At 43.7% G+C, this 16,734-nt stretch overlaps 1 protein-coding gene and 1 long non-coding RNA gene across 5 annotated transcripts in view; one reads left to right on the top strand and one right to left on the bottom strand.

Moving 5' to 3' along the window:
- The window catches only part of LOC144768014 (uncharacterized), a 113,499-nt gene extending 97,153 nt beyond the window's left edge, over positions 1-16,346 (top strand). For both annotated transcript variants that reach the window (XM_078651408.1, XM_078651407.1), the window contains one exon: positions 14,572-16,346. In XM_078651408.1, the coding sequence (XP_078507534.1) occupies positions 14,572-14,861 (290 nt within the window). In that variant the 3' untranslated portion in view covers positions 14,862-16,346. The remainder of the gene's footprint in view (positions 1-14,571) is intronic.
- Positions 2,578-16,734, bottom strand: part of LOC144768016 (uncharacterized) — a 463,846-nt gene continuing 449,689 nt past the window's right edge. For all 3 annotated transcript variants that reach the window (XR_013598416.1, XR_013598415.1, XR_013598414.1), the window contains one exon: positions 2,578-6,397. This is a non-coding gene — a long non-coding RNA (uncharacterized LOC144768016). The remainder of the gene's footprint in view (positions 6,398-16,734) is intronic.

Here is a 16,734-nt window from a genome sequence, read left to right as displayed (position 1 = left end):
TATGGGCAATGCAGAAGGATTTGAACTTTATTCTCGCATCCACAGGGAGCCAATGTAGAGAATTCAGAGCTTATCGGGCAGACACGTTTCTAGGTATATTGAGCAACAACTGTGCAGCACAGTTTTGAGCTACATGAAGTTTCCTTGTTGTGACCTTTGGAGCTGCCAGATAAAGGGAGTTATCATAATCCAGGTGACCGAGAATGAGGGTTGGACTATCAGCCTCTTAGCAGTGAAAGGTAGAAAAGGAAGAATCTTCCGAAGCATTCCAAGGAAGTCATAGGAGGTGGTGGCAAGCGTCACTGCCTGATGGTTAATTTAAGAGATTTTTCTAGGCATATACCAAGGATTTTAATGTTGGTTTTAGGGACCTAAATAACCTAAATTTAGTTCCAGACCCGTTGAACTTGAGACACAAATATTCCATCCACTTGGCCACCTTTTCAAGACATAAGTCTAGAGAAAATGAGGAAATGAGGGGGAGTATTGGTTTATTATTGTGGACTTATTGTGGCATATACACTCATGCACATCACTATACTATAAAATCCCCAGGCAAATGGTATAGTTGAGAGGGCAAAAGCGAATGGTAAAAGGGGTGATTAAGACAGCATTGGAAAGCAGCGCTGATGCTAAATCGATGGTGAGTGATCTTGTTTGGACATATAGAATAACAGAGAATAGTGCTAAAAGAAAATTCCATTCAGTGTGATGAGAGGGAGAAAGGCTAATACCAAGATGCCACCAGCATGGATGAAAGAGATATATGTCAAGAAAACACTGAATGTGTTGGGGAGAGTGGTAGAAGTATAGTTGCCGATGTTTAGGTGGTAGATCTTGTTAAAGTAAGGTCCAGATGCGTTCAAGGTGGTTTGAGGAAGGTTTGTGGCTCATACAAGGTGAGAAAGGTGGATGATATGTTTGTTGTTTTGGAAAGTGGTGAAGGTTGGAATTTGAGAAGAGAGGCTTTGGATAGGAAAGTTGATAAGGATATTGTTATGTATGAAGAGGTCTGTAGCAGTTTTATTTTGATGAATGATATAGAAGTGTTGGAAAGGGGTACTGTGCATCATGAGCTCAACATGGGTGGAGGTGATGGCGTTCCCAACAGAGCTATGGTGGAAAGAGGACTGGTTGAGTTGAGATGAGAAATTCCCAGAATACAGAGATGTCGCAGACCACCTTGTTACTTGAAGGAATTTGTAACTTAAGAATTTGTTTATTGAGCTTGAATTTTGGGCTATTCTTGTCACATGCGGAGGGAAGTGTTTTGTGTTCTTGGTCAAATTGTTGTGTACTATTCTGTAAAGGAGGAAGATGTGTTGTAGCTTTAAGCATACCTTGCTTAAGTATTTGTGGCTGGAGAGGGAGCATCAGGTCTTGATCATCTCTAAGAATAAAGCATATATTCAAGCGTACACCTTGTCTTCAGTGTTTGATCACAAAATAGAGCAGGTATATTTCCATCATATGAGAGAGGATTACTTGAACTTCTGGTTTCTAAATGCAAGATGAACCCAACAGAGGGTCAGGAGGGTGGGTGTTATTCCCAGTCAGAATCTGCCAAATACAGTAATGGACTAAAGTGACTGTCCCTGATGTGGTATTACATTGGCTTGCAGAGGCCATCACTAAAACAATACACAAAAACAAAGCAAGTCTTCACAAGACTGACTTGATACCAATTAGGTAGAGTCAGTTGGTGAGGTGGGGGGGACACAGCCGCCTCCATCCACATGCATGCATTCTACGCAGATGATCCTGATCTGTGGCAAACTAATAAAGAGTTTGAGCTTCCTCCCTCTTAAAACCTTAATCATGGGGATGCAAGTAAATGAAAAAGACACGTTCTTCTTATTTTTATCAATGCATTTCCCTCCCAGGTTTTATCACAATGGCGATATCCATTGACTCACATTTTTGTTAAACCTTCACACTAGGAGTCAGTCGGGCTGGGATGATTAGGAATACACTGAATTCTCAGAGGCTGCAAATGTCAAATATATGCAAAGTCATACGAACTCTTAAAAATCATTCTATTGCCATCCTTATTCAGGGGTTGCAAAATATGAAACCATTATCACATTAAGCAACATGGGTGCAATCCTGGTTGAAATGGCCTTGGAGGGTTGAAATATAAGTGGCCTTGACTGTTCTCAGGGAATGTAAATTGAACATAGGTTTGAAAGTATTTTCTGTAATCGATCAATCTGGGACAAATACATAACATGCATTGACAAAGCGAACAGACCTGGTCTTGGCCCTCTGGAGAAATGATTATGCTTTTTGGTACTGTGGTAAAGAAGATGCGAGGTAGCCAGTAGTATAGGTGAAACAGAATCATGTTTATTCATGTCTCTGGTTACATGTAAGTAGGTATGAAGGAAGGGGAACATCGTTTACGACGCAGTTTTTACACCGCAGTGCCTTTACCCCGCAGCTATTACAACGCAAGTCGTTACCACGACTTGCGCTGGATGGCGCTGTGGGATAAGGAATCTTGCAATTTTATATTCCAACACCTTCCCTACTGTTACGGGGACTGGTGTTGGAATATAAAATTATAAGATTCCTAAATCCACGCCCTCCAAAGCAAGTCGTTGTAACGACTTGCGTTGTAAGACTTGTGTGGTAAAGGCATGCGTTGATACAACATGTGTTGTAACAACGTACATCCATGAAGGAAGCATCCTTGCTGCTCAGCCCACACACTCAACTCACTCTCAAGCCATGCACACACCAGAATTCTAATTACATTACTGTTTTTATTGCAATCATATGCCACATAAATAAAAAGAAGACAAAATCAGATTTCAGCTTCCGAAAAGTGGTGGCCTCATGTTTCCGATAACATATTGAAATTTAAAATGTTATTGCAGGCATGTGTACATGGAAAATTTATATTAACCCATTTTAATATTAATGCGCACCAAAGGAAAATATGTTTCTTCTTGGTGCAAAGAAAGGTACTACTAACTTTGAATTACTAATCTGAAGGCATAGTTAAACTCAGGACAACTATGAAAATTAATAATGGATAAAGAATGGAAATCAAAAAAGCATTGGCAATTCAATGTATTGGGTTACTTGCTCTGGCACTGAAGTCCACTTCATTTAGCAGGAATGGCACATGTGATTGTGTAAACTGCTGTCACTCACAGTGCATGACAGCTAAAGGCAGAAGTGGGATGAGCCCTTCCCCATGCCATATGCTGTGGGGGAATCAGAGGGGAAGCATCGAGTGGGGCTATTGCCAACAACATATGCAGCACTCGGGATAAGCAAAGGGATGAATTTATAAAGAAGATAGCCTGTTTTCCTTAAACATACATCATCTATTTTCTATGCACTCCTGTTACATCAACTATGCAAAGAGCACTGGTAGATTACCACAGGTGTCTGGGCAACTTCAAGTTTTCCAACATCTTCGGGGAAGTAATTATTGATCCTCAAACTTAGAACCCAATATTTCTGGACCCCAAGATTTCAGAGGATCTGTGGGGGCTGCAAGCAGCGGTTGTACCTGGCCTCCATCATACTTCAGCTGGGGGAGCAGAAAAAGCTCCCCCAATTGAAGTGATATCTGTCCTCCCAATGGACACCAACCCCTGACCACCCCGACAAACAAGGTATTTGATATACCATTATACTATCATAGTAATACGAAGGATCGGGGGCGGGTTGGAGGGATTAGGTGTTGTGCCCACCTGCAGTTCTAGTTCAAAGTGGAGTTTGTCGTAGGCCCTAAAAAAATATAACATTCATTGCCAATTTTTGAAAAAACAAGCCAGTGTGCTTTACCATTATTTGTACTGTTTGTGACTGCTTTTAATTCTACAACGGGACTACTTTTGAGTATAAATGCATATTGTGATATAGCAGAATGCCATCACTCAGAGATCTGTAAGCCAATGGCCGAAGCAGGTTTGTCCTGTGCCTCATGCTGTATGCTGTGGTAGGTGGAACAAAAATACGAATGACACAACAACAAACCAATTGATAAAGAAGGCTGGCTGAAAGCCCCTATAATATGGTACACCTATATTTTTTACTAAATTCATATGGCCTGGGAAATTGCTAGACCTAAAGAAATGATGTAGGGACTCAGTTCCCATTCCATAACTACTACAGATAGTCTATAAAGGTACTGTACATGAGACCTCCAACATTTTTTTCATGTAATGAAGGCAACACTATAAGTACTAGTGGTGAATTTTCTGAGACATTTGTATCATAAGGTATTTTTAAGGAGTGAAGGAAATGTAAGGGTAAGCCAATAAATGCCACAATTTAGTTCAAAGGAAAGAGCAGAGAGCTTGATTAAACCTATGAGTCTTAATATCTATATATGTGATTAATTTAAAATCATTTAGGGAGATAGTTGACATGATCACATCAGATCCGAATCATAGATGTAGAGTAGTCTTTTTAACCCCTTCGGGGCTGATGACGAGCTCAGCTCATCATGAGCGTAACCTGCCGTACGCTCATGACGAGCTGAGCTCGTCATGTAACGCGGTAATTTTGAAATTGCCGCGTACAGCGGGAAAATGCACCGCATCGATGCGGTTAAGAATAAGGTAACGGTGTTTTTAAATTCCTTCAAGTTCTTCCCATATTAAGATACAGACAGACAAAAAACCCTCGAGTTTGGCTCTGCACATACTGAAAAAATAAAAAAAGAGCCAAATTTGAGACACACAATCTCACCTGGGGTACTCAAATAGGAAACTTCAACGGGTTCTAGCATTGATTCTTCTGGAACAATTATGATATTAAATACTTTTAAAAACACAGAGAAGAAAAGTGTAGTATATTTTGAAAAGAAGATCTTACCCCAATATTGGTATTATACGTTTACTGTTTTAACAATGCCACTTGGCGAGACCAGGATAATTTGGAGGGTAAGGTAATATCCCGGTAGGTATAGGTTTTTGTAATTTTCAAATTTCTGCTTTCAACAGATTAGCTAAAAACACAGAAAGACCTACTAAAGATCAAGATTCAAGTTTTAGTCAAGTTTATCCTAAGACCAATTTCCTTACAGTACTGCGATATAAACTCCAAGGATCTCTGGAACCCAGTATGCATTTTATGCACTAAGATAGGATCTTCTACATAACTCATGGCTGGTATTTTTTGCTGTCTAACTTTGGAGAGTAGCAATTAACCCTCTCAATTAGGGAAAATATATAAAAAAAAATATGGGTGGCAAGATACAGCCCTACTTGAACACAGAACCAGTTATTTGGAATAATTGCTAATATGTGTTTCTACCCAGGAAGTTTCACTTAACCTATCTACAAAATACAATAACATATGGTCAATATATAGGGCTTTTATCTTGGACACAAGTGTCTTTCTACCAACCCCATCAAAGACAATATTGAAATCAATTAGACAACAGTAAACAGCATTGTTATTCAAGTGCAGGTTCCTGTTAATGATCGCGTTTAGAGTAGCAATGGAGTCACAGGTACTGTTAAGGGATCTATAGCTCATCTGCACCCAGTTAAGGATCCGTTCTCTTTGGAACCAGTTCTCAATGGCATGCCCCAGAAATTTAGAGACTAGTACTTTGCTGTTGATGTCTAACATGGCTGGGAGGCGATTATTTTTTATTTCATTCAGCCCTTTCTTATAAACAAAGATTAATGTACTTCCTGACTAAGCTGGATTACTTCCATGCTATAGCACATGATCAAATAAAGTCTTCAACTGCCAGGACCTTAATAGGAAGTTGGATATGAGGACTGACAGAGAGGCTGGGAGTCTAGGGGCCTGGGAATTTCTGAGGAATACAATCAACATTTGGATCTCTGAGAGTGCGATAATAAACCTTTAGTCAAGTTACAAAGAACCAGATTCACACTTGGGTTTATGCAAACACCGTAGAGAGCTTTGATCAGGGCATGCACGTCATGTTCAGCTACAGCAAGAACAGGGCTGATGAGTCGCAGAAAACACCAGCCAAAAGCTTTACTGTCACATCTTTTACAATTAGCAAATATGGATGCCTATATATGTTCCTTATAAGATATTTTTGTGTGCTCAACAGTAGCTTTGTACACCATTCTAGTTGGTATTACAGCATTTTTGTAGAATGACAAACTAGAGAATATATTTAGGGAATGGAAAGCTGAGGTATCTTTCAAACTTATGAATAATCACAGATCTAATTAACAAACCAACCATAATCCCAGGCATAAACAATGGTAGCACAGGAGCTGATTGATCCGACGGAAATCTACCATTTGGAGACCAGAGTTTCAGCTTCACTAGCTAAGAATAAAGCCATTTAACCCTAAAGCTGCCGCTAGATTCAGGATAGATGGGGGATTTGGGATACCCCGTATGTTGTTGCAAAAGGCAAAATCTTAATGATGGTCTTCAGTGCCTGCAACAAATAAAAAATACTTAAGACCAATAGGAAGGGGACATATGTTGCAAGCAATTAGTATTGATGAAGATCAGTCATGTGTTACTCTAACCGGAGTAACGTATACATTAACTCACAGAAAAGGCACGATCTTACACCTGATTGTAAATCCTGAAAGGATAACCAGGAAATTGTTGTGACTAGGAGCTAATACAATTCCTTAACACCCACTGATTTATTTTACCATTGAAAAGGTCTACCTGTAGGACGTTGATGAGTTATAGGCACAGTTCTGATATTCAAGAAAATGAAACCATCAAACAATAAATCAGATGCCAAGTTTCCTGCAGACATGCAAAATCACAAGTCTCAAGACGAGCATAAACCTTACTGTTAGCCATCATCTGCTACATTCCAGGAACACATACTTTATTTGGAGGAAGGCAAGAAATGTAATTCTTATTTCATGATGAATCCTGAATATTGTAGTAAAATCTGTTAGATCCAATTTTCAGTAAATTAAATTGTCATTCGTAATTACAGTACTCATTCAAGCCAAATGCCATTTTGTTAGTTGGTGAAAATGCTGGCTCAAAGTTTTCCATTCAACAGTCCGCAATTGCTCCATGGCAGATGAAATGTGTATAATCCATCCCGTGATCTACCTCAGAATTTACTGGCTCACAACATTGAAGAGGTATCCAGTATCATTAGAAGACCTGCTTTATCAGATGACTGTGGGCCTTAGTTGCAAAGATTTTGATGTGACTTACTCTTGTAATCATGCTTGACATAGTCCTGCATGCCAGGAGTAAGTCAGAAGTTCTTGTTGAATTCAAGAGTAAGGGAGGAGTGCTACAAGATGAAGTCATAGTACTCACAGCAAACTATTTGTGAATCAGGTCCCATCTGTGTTTTAGTCAACACTAGACACAAGATGGCAATGGTATATTCTGGCCAGCACCTCTGTAACCGTTTGTATCAACAGTCAAAAAATATATATACAGGGTTCTCATCCAGGGGATACTCATCAATAGTCATAATCTATGAATAATCCCCGCCCATGCGCGGGATCCCGGAGCATATACAAAATACATATAAATATATATGTATACATAATATGAAAACATATATTTGCAGCCTAAAACATTTCCCAACTGGCAAAATAGCCGCAAAATTACATAAAGTAGCATACATACAGTAGTACTCCCCCAACCCCTAAGGAAGAAAGAGAGCAGAAAACATTTGTATACAACAATGCTTTATTGCCATAGGAAAAACCTGTCTTTGCAGGCATTTGCCAGTAGGCTGCAGTAGAGTATAAAGCAACAAAGAAAACTGACACCTTGCCTTTAAGGCATTAGAGTAGGGGTACCGTGCCTTTAAGACCTGAAGGCAACCCCCTGCTCCCATGGTGCACCACAGGTGGCAGTTGGGCCAGTTCTTTTTTCCGGCTCCTTCTGTGAGGATCCTGGAGCTTGAGCTCTTCAGTTTTCAACTGAAATAGTTTTTTTGAGAGAATTTTCTCTGATATTTCGACATTTTTTGGATTAATAAGGCTTCTGATTTATTTTTCTGTGGTAACCCACAAAAATTTCCTGTCAGAATGCCTGCTCTGTTCCGGAAATGTCCTTCTTGTGACAAAAAGATGGCTCTGGCTGACCCACATTCTGTGTGTATTGTGTGCCTACCATCTGCACACAACCCTGATCAGTGCCATCACTGTCAAAAGTTTACTACACGAACTCTTCGCGACAGGGAGAGAATTCGACTTCATGCCATGCAGAAAATAGACAAAAGTCACCAGGTGGGTGCTTCTACAGTCCCCAGGTCTTCTTCTACAAGCAAGCATGGCCAAAAACGGCGTCATTCCACTTCTCCTGTCCCCAGGAAGAGGAAGGAAGGTCGAAGAACTCCGTCGACATCGAGGTCGCCGTCGAAGAGGCCCAGATCATCTTCACGACGTCAAAGATCTCCGCCGCAGTCAAGTAAGTCGGCGTCGAAGTCCATGGCTGCTACCACCTCTAAGTCTCCGTCTCCGCCGCCCCTGAGGGGATCGGCGTCGAGAGCTAGGACGGCATCCAGGTCGCCGCCAGGTGGCGGGCCGCCGTCGAGAGGGACTATCAGATCCCATCGTTCGACGTCAAGGAAGTCGACGCCGAGGCGACGCCAGGAAAGGTCGCCGTCGACCCGACGTCGAAGAAGGTCATCGTTGACACGACGTCGAGAGTCGTCGTCGATACGGCGTCATGGAGCATCTCCATCTGGGCGAGGATCGACGTCAAAGTCTCTGGATCGACGTCGAGGTTCTCAGTCGAGCGTCTCTCGACGTGGTCGGTCGCCGTCGAGAGCATCAAGACACCGCTCGACGCAACTAGTCAGCCAGACGTCTTCGACGTCGAGGCTTTCGCCGTCGAGGGATCAAGTGACGGTGGTGGTGGAGTCCCCTGGTTCCGGATCTTCAGGAGGCAAGTCATCATCTCCGGGTTTAAATATCGTGGATATCTCCCCGGAACCTTCACCCAGATTTGCGGACAGGTCACGCAGTTTGGTGCCTCATCATCCTCAAGGGGCTGTGTCTGGAGTTCAAAGTAGCCCGGGCTCGGGTTACTCCCGCACATACTCTCCGTCTACAGCAAGAACGCCGACCAGACCGTCTAGGTCTCCACGGAGTCCCAGGATTTCACCCAGGCCAAGATCTCGGGACAGATCACGTTCTCCAGTACGGCCAAGAACGCCTGTCAGGCCAAGTTCTCCAATCCGGCAAAGCCAGAGGGCTCCATCATCAAGACATCGCTCTAGGTCCAGGGACCGTCACAGCAGGAATCGTGACAGGCCCCATAACAGACGGCGTACAAGATCTTCCACACGGTCATCTTCGACTAGGTCGTCTTACCGAGATTACTCTCCAACCTTCTCTTCTACGCCTCCTTCCCGAGTCTCTCCAATTGACGACATCGCGACTTTCTCCGATGTTCTGGGCAGGGGAGCAAAAAAGCTGAACATTACGCTGCATACTCCAGTGGTTCCCACTTCTGTGATTTTGTATACCCTTCATCATCGCACAGCGCCCAGGCCCCTACTGCCCCTGGTCCCCGGCCTCCTAGAACCGGCTATGGCTACTTTCCTCACACCAGCAGTGGTGGGATCTGTTCCATCTCGGATACCCAAGAAGTACAAGGCCCCTGCAGAGGATCCCTTGTTCCTTAGATCTGATCCTCCTGCGGACTCCATTATTGTGGCGGCTGCCATGAAGTCCCATGCCGGCTCTACTTCTTCCTCAGTACCACCTGAAAAAGACAGCAAACTTATGGACTCCTTTGGTAGGAAGGTATGCAACACCTCCTCTTCATTTATGAAGGTGTCTAGCGCCTCTGCCTTGCTTGGAAGGTGCGATAGGTCCCTTTGGGACTCCCTGACTCGTTTTACAGACAAGCTCCCCAAGGAAGATCGTCAGGATTTTCTGGAGATTATACAGGAGGGAGGCCTTGTAGCCAATCAGGTTATTAGCGCCGCAGTGGATGCCTCTGACCTTGCGGCCCATGGCTATTCACATGGTATTTGTTCCCGTCGTTCGGCCTGGCTCCGCCTGACAAGGCTCAAGCCAGACGTCCAGAAGAAGATTTTGAATCTGCCATTCAATGGGAAATCTCTGTTTGGAACACACGCTGACGACGAAATGTCCAAAATGAAAGCGGAGATGGACACCGTCAAAGCGGTGGGATTAGAAAAGCGCAAGGAATTCAAGAAACGCTTTCGCCAGGGAGACAGGAGGTCTTTCCAGCAGAGGGTTCAAACCCCTCAGTGGCAATCCCAGTCTCAGCAGAAAACGCAGTTCCAGCAGCGTCGTCCTGGCAGAGGAAGAGGTGGCAATAACAAGCAGCAGTCCTCCTCCAAGCAGCCTCCCAAGCCTTGAGCCATTGCTTCCTCCACGTCTGTTCGCCACGCCGGTGGGAGGGAGTGTTTCTCATCATCTGGTAGAGTGGGAATCCATTACAAAAGACAAATGGGCGCTGAATATTGTGCAGCATGGTTACTTGCTGAGGTTCAAATCTCCTCCTCCGCAAGTCCTCCTTCAGGCACGACACTTTCCCCGTTTCCAAAGTCAACTGTTACAAGACGAAGTCTCCGTCCTCCTAAAGAAAATGGCCATAGAGGAGGTCCCCTCCATTCACAGAAATCAAGGAGTGTACTCCCGGTATTTCTTGGTTCAAAAACGAGGAACTGTCAAAGAATACAGGCCCATTCTGGATCTTCGAATGCTGAACAAATTCATACTAAAAGAAAAGTTTTGCATGCTCGCCCTGCACCAGATCTTCCAGCATCTTCATCAGGGAGACTGGATGTGTGCCATCGACCTGCAGGATGCCTACTTCCACATACGAGTGTCAGCCAAGCATCGGAAATTTTTAAGGTTCAGATCGGACGCCGTCACTACCAGTATCGAGTGCTGCCGTTTGGTCTGAAATCTGCACCTCGGACATTCTCCAAGTGCATGGCGGTGGTGGCTGCTTTTCTTCGCAAAAGAAAGATCTTCGTCTATCCGTATCTAGACAATTGGCTGTTGAAAAGCTCCACTCCTACGCTGCTTCAAAACCATTTGTCGTTCTGCCTCAAACTGATGGACTCGTTGGGTCTTCAAGTCAATCTGAAAAAGTAAGTTCTCAACCCTTCCCAACGGATCCACTACCTGGGTGCTTCTCTGGACTCACTACAGGCAAGCGTGTGTCCTTCGGAGGAGAGGTTGTCATCTATGCTCCTGAAGGGTCGCCTTCTTCTGGACACTCACGCCCCCACAGCCAGACAAGTGTCCTCTCTCCTGGGATTGATGGCCTCGTGCATCTACATTGTGCCCAATGCCCGCCTTCACATGAGGCCTCTGCAACAAACCCTCGAAGACCAGTGGTCTCAGAGATCGGATCAGTGGGAAGACCGGGTCTTGCTTCCTCAAGAAGCCAGGGACTCGATCAGATGGTGGTTGAAACGGTCCAATCTCCTCCAGGGAGTTCCATTCCATCGTCCTCCTCCGTCCCAGTCAATTGTCACCGATGCCTCCCTTCAAGGCTGGGGCGCTCACATGGACCGACTCCAAGTTCAAGGCCTCTGGTCCGAGGTAGAGCAAGGCTATCATATCAACTTCCTGGAGCTTCGAGCAGTTCATCTGGCTCTCAAGTCTCTTTATCCTTCTCTGCGCACCAACTACCTCCAGGTTCAGATGGACAACACGACAACTATGTTCTATCTGAACAAACAGGGAGGCACGAGGTCAAGAGTCTTGTCTTTGGAAGCACAAGCCATCTGGCACTGGCTCCTAGCAAGGGGCCTGTCCATCGTGGCAGTCCACCTACCAGGAGTTCAAAACGTCCAAGCAGACTGCCTAAGCCGAGCCTTCGTAGAAGCGCACGATTGGGTGCTCAACGAGGAAGTTGCACAAGAGCTTTTTCGGTGCCGGGGCGTACCGGACGTAGACCTGTTCGCAGACGCGGCAAATGCAAAATGCCCCGTCTTCGCGTCCAGGTTTCCCCAACAGGGATCACTGGGGAACGGTCTTTTGATCAACTGGTCGCAGACATTACTCTACGCCTTTCCTCCCCTGCCTCTGATCCCGGTGGTGATCCAGAAGTTCTACAGGACCAACACCAGGATGATCCTGATAGCACCAGAGTGGCCACGCCAGTGGTGGTACCCCGATCTTCTACAGCTGTCGGAGGTTCCGCACCGGCACCTACCATGCCGTCCAGACTTGTTGACCAAAGACCAGGGGAAGGTGTTTCAGCCCAACCTTCCTTCCCTTCGCTTGACGGCATGGCTCCTGAGTTCATCCAGTATGGATATTTAGACCTCCCAGCAGACTGCATGACTATTCTTAAAGAATCAAAACGATCCTCCACTAGGAAGTCCTATGCTTTCAAGTGGAAGAGGTTCTTCTTATGGTGTCATTAGCACTCTCTTGACCCGGTACATGGCCAAGAGCAGGTGATTCTTCCATATCTATTGCACTTAGCGAGATCAGGCCTGAAATACCCCTCCATCAGGGTTCATTTAGCTGCAATCACAGCATATAGGAAGACTCCTAATCAGACATCTTTCTTCCTTATGCCTGTAGTTAAAGATTTCCTAGAAGGTCTTAAGAAAGTCTTCCCACCGGTGAGGTCCCCCTCCCCTCCCTGGGAGCTTAATATCGTCCTGACTAAACTGATGGGTGCTCCTTTCGAGCCTATACATAAGGCCTCTTTGCAGCACTTGACCTGGAAAGCTGCTTTTTTAGTGGCGATTACCTCTGCCCGTAGGGTCAGCGAAATCCAGGCCTTGTGTTGTAAGGAACCTTACACAGTTTTTCATGCCAACAGGGTGGTCTTAAGAACGCACCCAAGTTTTCTGCCTAAGGTAGTTTCAGACTTTCATATCAACCAGTCTATTACCTTACCTACCTTTTTTCCTAAACCTTCCACTCCCCCGGAGAGGTCATTACACTCTCTAGATCTCCGGATGTTCCTGAAGTTCTACTTGTCAAAAACCCTTCCTCTTAGAAAGTCTGACCGGCTTTTTGTTAATTATGGCAGTACTAATACTGGCCTGTCAGCTTTCAAAAGGTCAATTTCTCGCTGGATTGTCTCCTGTATAGCTTTAGCTTATCAGCTAGCTAACAAGACCTTGCAGGGTAAACCGCATGCACATTCTACTAGAGGGAAAGCCTCCACTACAGCTCTCCTTCGTAATGTTCCTATTTCTGAAATTTGTAAAGTGGCAACTTGGCGGTCTGTCCATACCTTTACCCGCCATTATTGCCTGGACTCAGATACTCAGGCCGATGCCAGAGTAGGGCAGGCCTCTTTAAGAAACTTATTTGCATAAGATGCATTTGCAATATGTTTCTTAGTCATTCTGTAAAGTTTTTTACTTCTTGCTCGTCCGCGAAACTTTGGGTATGAGCTGCTAATCTATTCATAGATTATGACTATTGATGAGTATCCCTGGATGAGAAGGATTAGTTACTTACTTGTAATCCTAGTTCTCATCCAGGGGTATACTCATCAAAGTCATAAGCTCTGCCCACGTCCCCAGACGAGCAGATTTACAAAGTTATGAGATGTTTTTATTGTGGATCTCCTCAGGTGTTATGCACCTCCAAAAAGAACTGACCCAACTGCCACCTGTGGTGCACCATGGGAGCAGGGGGTTGCCTTCAGGTCTTAAAGGCACGGCACCCCTACTCTAGTGCCTTAAAGGCAAGGTGTCAGTTTTCTTTGTTGCTTTATACTCTACTGCAGCCTACTGGCAAATGCCTGCAATTACAGTTTTTTCCTATGGCAATAAAGCATTGTTGTATACAAATGTTTTTTGCTCTCTTTCTTCCTTAGGGGTTGGGAGAGTACTACTGTATGTATGCTACTTTATGTAATTTTGCGGCAATTTTGCCAGTTGGGAAATGTTTTAGGCTGCAAATATATGTTTTCACATATATACACATATATATTTATATGTATTTTCTATATGCTCCGGGATCCCGCGCATGGGCGGGGATTATTCATAGCTTATGACTTTGATGAGTATACCCCTGGATGAGAACTAGGATTACAGGTAAGTAACTAATCCATATTCTCCAGCGTGCTCAATGTCTGACACCGTGCCATCCACAGTGTCACAATGTATGTAGGAGAACCCACATTACAATCAAGAACAAATGTTTACTTAGACAGACCACACCCCAAAAGTTTGTTGCCGCAGTAGCTTAAATACGTTGAAGAGCACGTGACATAAAAAATTGTCCAAAAAGTAGAAAAGTCTTTAATTTTCAAATCTTCATCACAGTTAAGTCTGCCTTAGACAAGTCGCTTTATAACTCAAAGAGACGCCGTGAACTTACAATGCCTTTTTCTGCAACCTTTTAGCCTTGAAAAAGTCATCTCAAGACGAAACACGTGTCGGCTGTGAATTTCTCTTTATCCACGTGTCACGTGCTCTTCAACGTACTTAAACTACTGTGGCAACAAACTTTTGGGTTGTGCTCTGTCTAAGTAAACATTTGTGTTTAGTCAAGCCTGTAGTTTTCACTGTCTTTGAAGCAGTGGAGACCAAGCAGGAAACATATAAATGTGTGGGTTGACAACATGTTTGTGGGCATTTTAAGGCTTCATAACTACTACCAGTCTGAAGTTGCTCACTTCTTCGTCTATGTTTCTCTCCGACAGAGCTACCCTGCAAGTCTGATCGCAATTGTCCAGAGAGCACAACCTGCTGCTTTGATGGTTCATGCGACAGTGACTGTCCGATTCAGCTTACAGCCACCATCATTCAGCAATACCGTACCACTCTGCCACCTGTGGATGGAAGCGGTGACCTTCCAAGTAGTGTGTTTTCCATGACACACAACAAAAAGGACTCCCAAACAACTACAGAAGAGAGCAACCAGCCCCATCCACCCACAGAAGAGAGCAGGAACGACCTTACCACCATGGGAAATAGCAACTATCACAAGTAGTACTCCAGGTTGATTATTTGAGGTAATCAATGTTAGCCAAACATAATTAAGAAGAGGTTCAGTGATGTTTCTACATCTCAGCCCCTTTTCTCTTTAACCACTTTGGAAATACAATAGGAAAAGAAAAGATATCTGTAAGTAGCTGAAGAAGATTACATCCAGTTAGAGTCCTGTAAAACCACAATTTATAATATCCTTCAAACCCTTATTGAATCATTCAACATGGCCATTGAATTTAAGACCATATCAAGATAATGTAATATGTTGTGCTTTACCAAAACCTCATTCAAGTAATTGTAAAAAATTTGGACACCCGTGTCTGCTACTAGAATTTACCTAAAAGATGTCTTTTTAAAGAAATCAAGAAGCAAGCAAGACATTTGTTCAGCAAATGTGGTGATAGAAATAAATTGAATTCAAAATCTTTCCCTAATTCCAACCTCAACCTTTGATCTTCACCTAATGGTAACACCATCTTTACCCAAACCATTATTCTTAACCCTTACTGCGACACAGACCCTAACAACAAGCTTATGGCTAATTTTTAATGTGACCCTAACACAACCCTAACCATTAACCCCTTCCATGCTGATGACGGCCCCTGGCCGTCATGCATCACGGTGGGCGTGTGCTGATGACGGCTGGGGGCCGTAATGAACCCGCCCACTCTCTAAATCGCCAGCACAGCGCGGAAATTGGCCGCGCATGCAAGGGGTCAACCAGCTATAACTGTAATTCTTACTTTAACCTAACCTTATGTTTATGATCAGAAACAACAAACGTTATCTCTTACCCTGGTGTACTACCAGAAAATGTGTTTTTTCACATTGATCTTCAAAAATATTCACTCTGGAATATTAATTACCACTATGTGCAAAAGAAGAGCGAATCTATATTCTGCTGTGTTTACCTACCTTGATCTGTAGAAAACAACAAGAGAGTGAGGAATAGGTTAAGGGGGTGCATCCACTTCCCCAAATTAACAAATAGAAACAACGTGAACGAACCCACAGGTAGGTGTTTTAACTTGTATTGACTCAATATGATGTACCAGTGTACAGACATCCAATGGATTTGTAAACATAGCCCTCACCCACCAACCTAGCTGGTGGCATGCTTATTCATTGTGTTCCCAGCTGGACTGCCGAATGCAACCCAGCTGTGCTTCAATGCCTGACTACAGAAGATGGTGAGGTTAAAAATGTCTCTAAGAAATGCCCAATCGAAATTTTTTTATTAGTAGGGTCTTAGGACATGATTAAAACTAAGGTAGGGATATAGGCCCACATGCATCAACAATGCCATTTGCGATTCCTTATTAGCGAAAAATAAGGATTCGCTAATAAGGAATAGCAAAAGGCTATGCATGAAGAAATCGCTAAAAAAACTTGCAATTTCTAAATATTCCCTAATTGCGACTCGCAAATTGCCTAGAGGCCCATGGGAATGAATGGGAAGACATTCTCGATTTGCGATTCGCAATTAGTGAATGCAATTTCAAAGGTGCAGGGGTGTCCAAAGGACACCCTGTTGCCTCCCTGAAATTGATCTGTGCACATATGTTTCGCACACACATGCCCTTAGGGCATGTGCGTGCGCAACATGAAACTTTGAAAAATGCACAAAAGGGAATTTTTCTAAGTTTTTGCAAATTACCATGAAGTTGAACTTCATTGTAATTTGCTCCCCCTATTTGCGAAATCGCAGATTTTTAAACCTTCATGCATTGCATTTAAGGAATCGCTAAATGCGATTCCTTAAATGCAATCGCAATTTGAGAATTCGCAATTAATTGCGAATTCTCAAATTGCGAGGGCCTTGACCATTGATTCATCGGAAAAGTAAATTTTGCAATTGCAAACGGCCGATTTTT

Source organism: Lissotriton helveticus, chromosome 7 (genome assembly GCF_964261635.1).
Source record: "Lissotriton helveticus chromosome 7, aLisHel1.1, whole genome shotgun sequence".
Taxonomy (NCBI): Eukaryota; Metazoa; Chordata; class Amphibia; order Caudata; family Salamandridae; genus Lissotriton; species Lissotriton helveticus.
The sequence above is the reverse complement of the archived record's forward strand: the minus strand, read 5'-3'. Positions and strand labels throughout refer to the sequence as shown.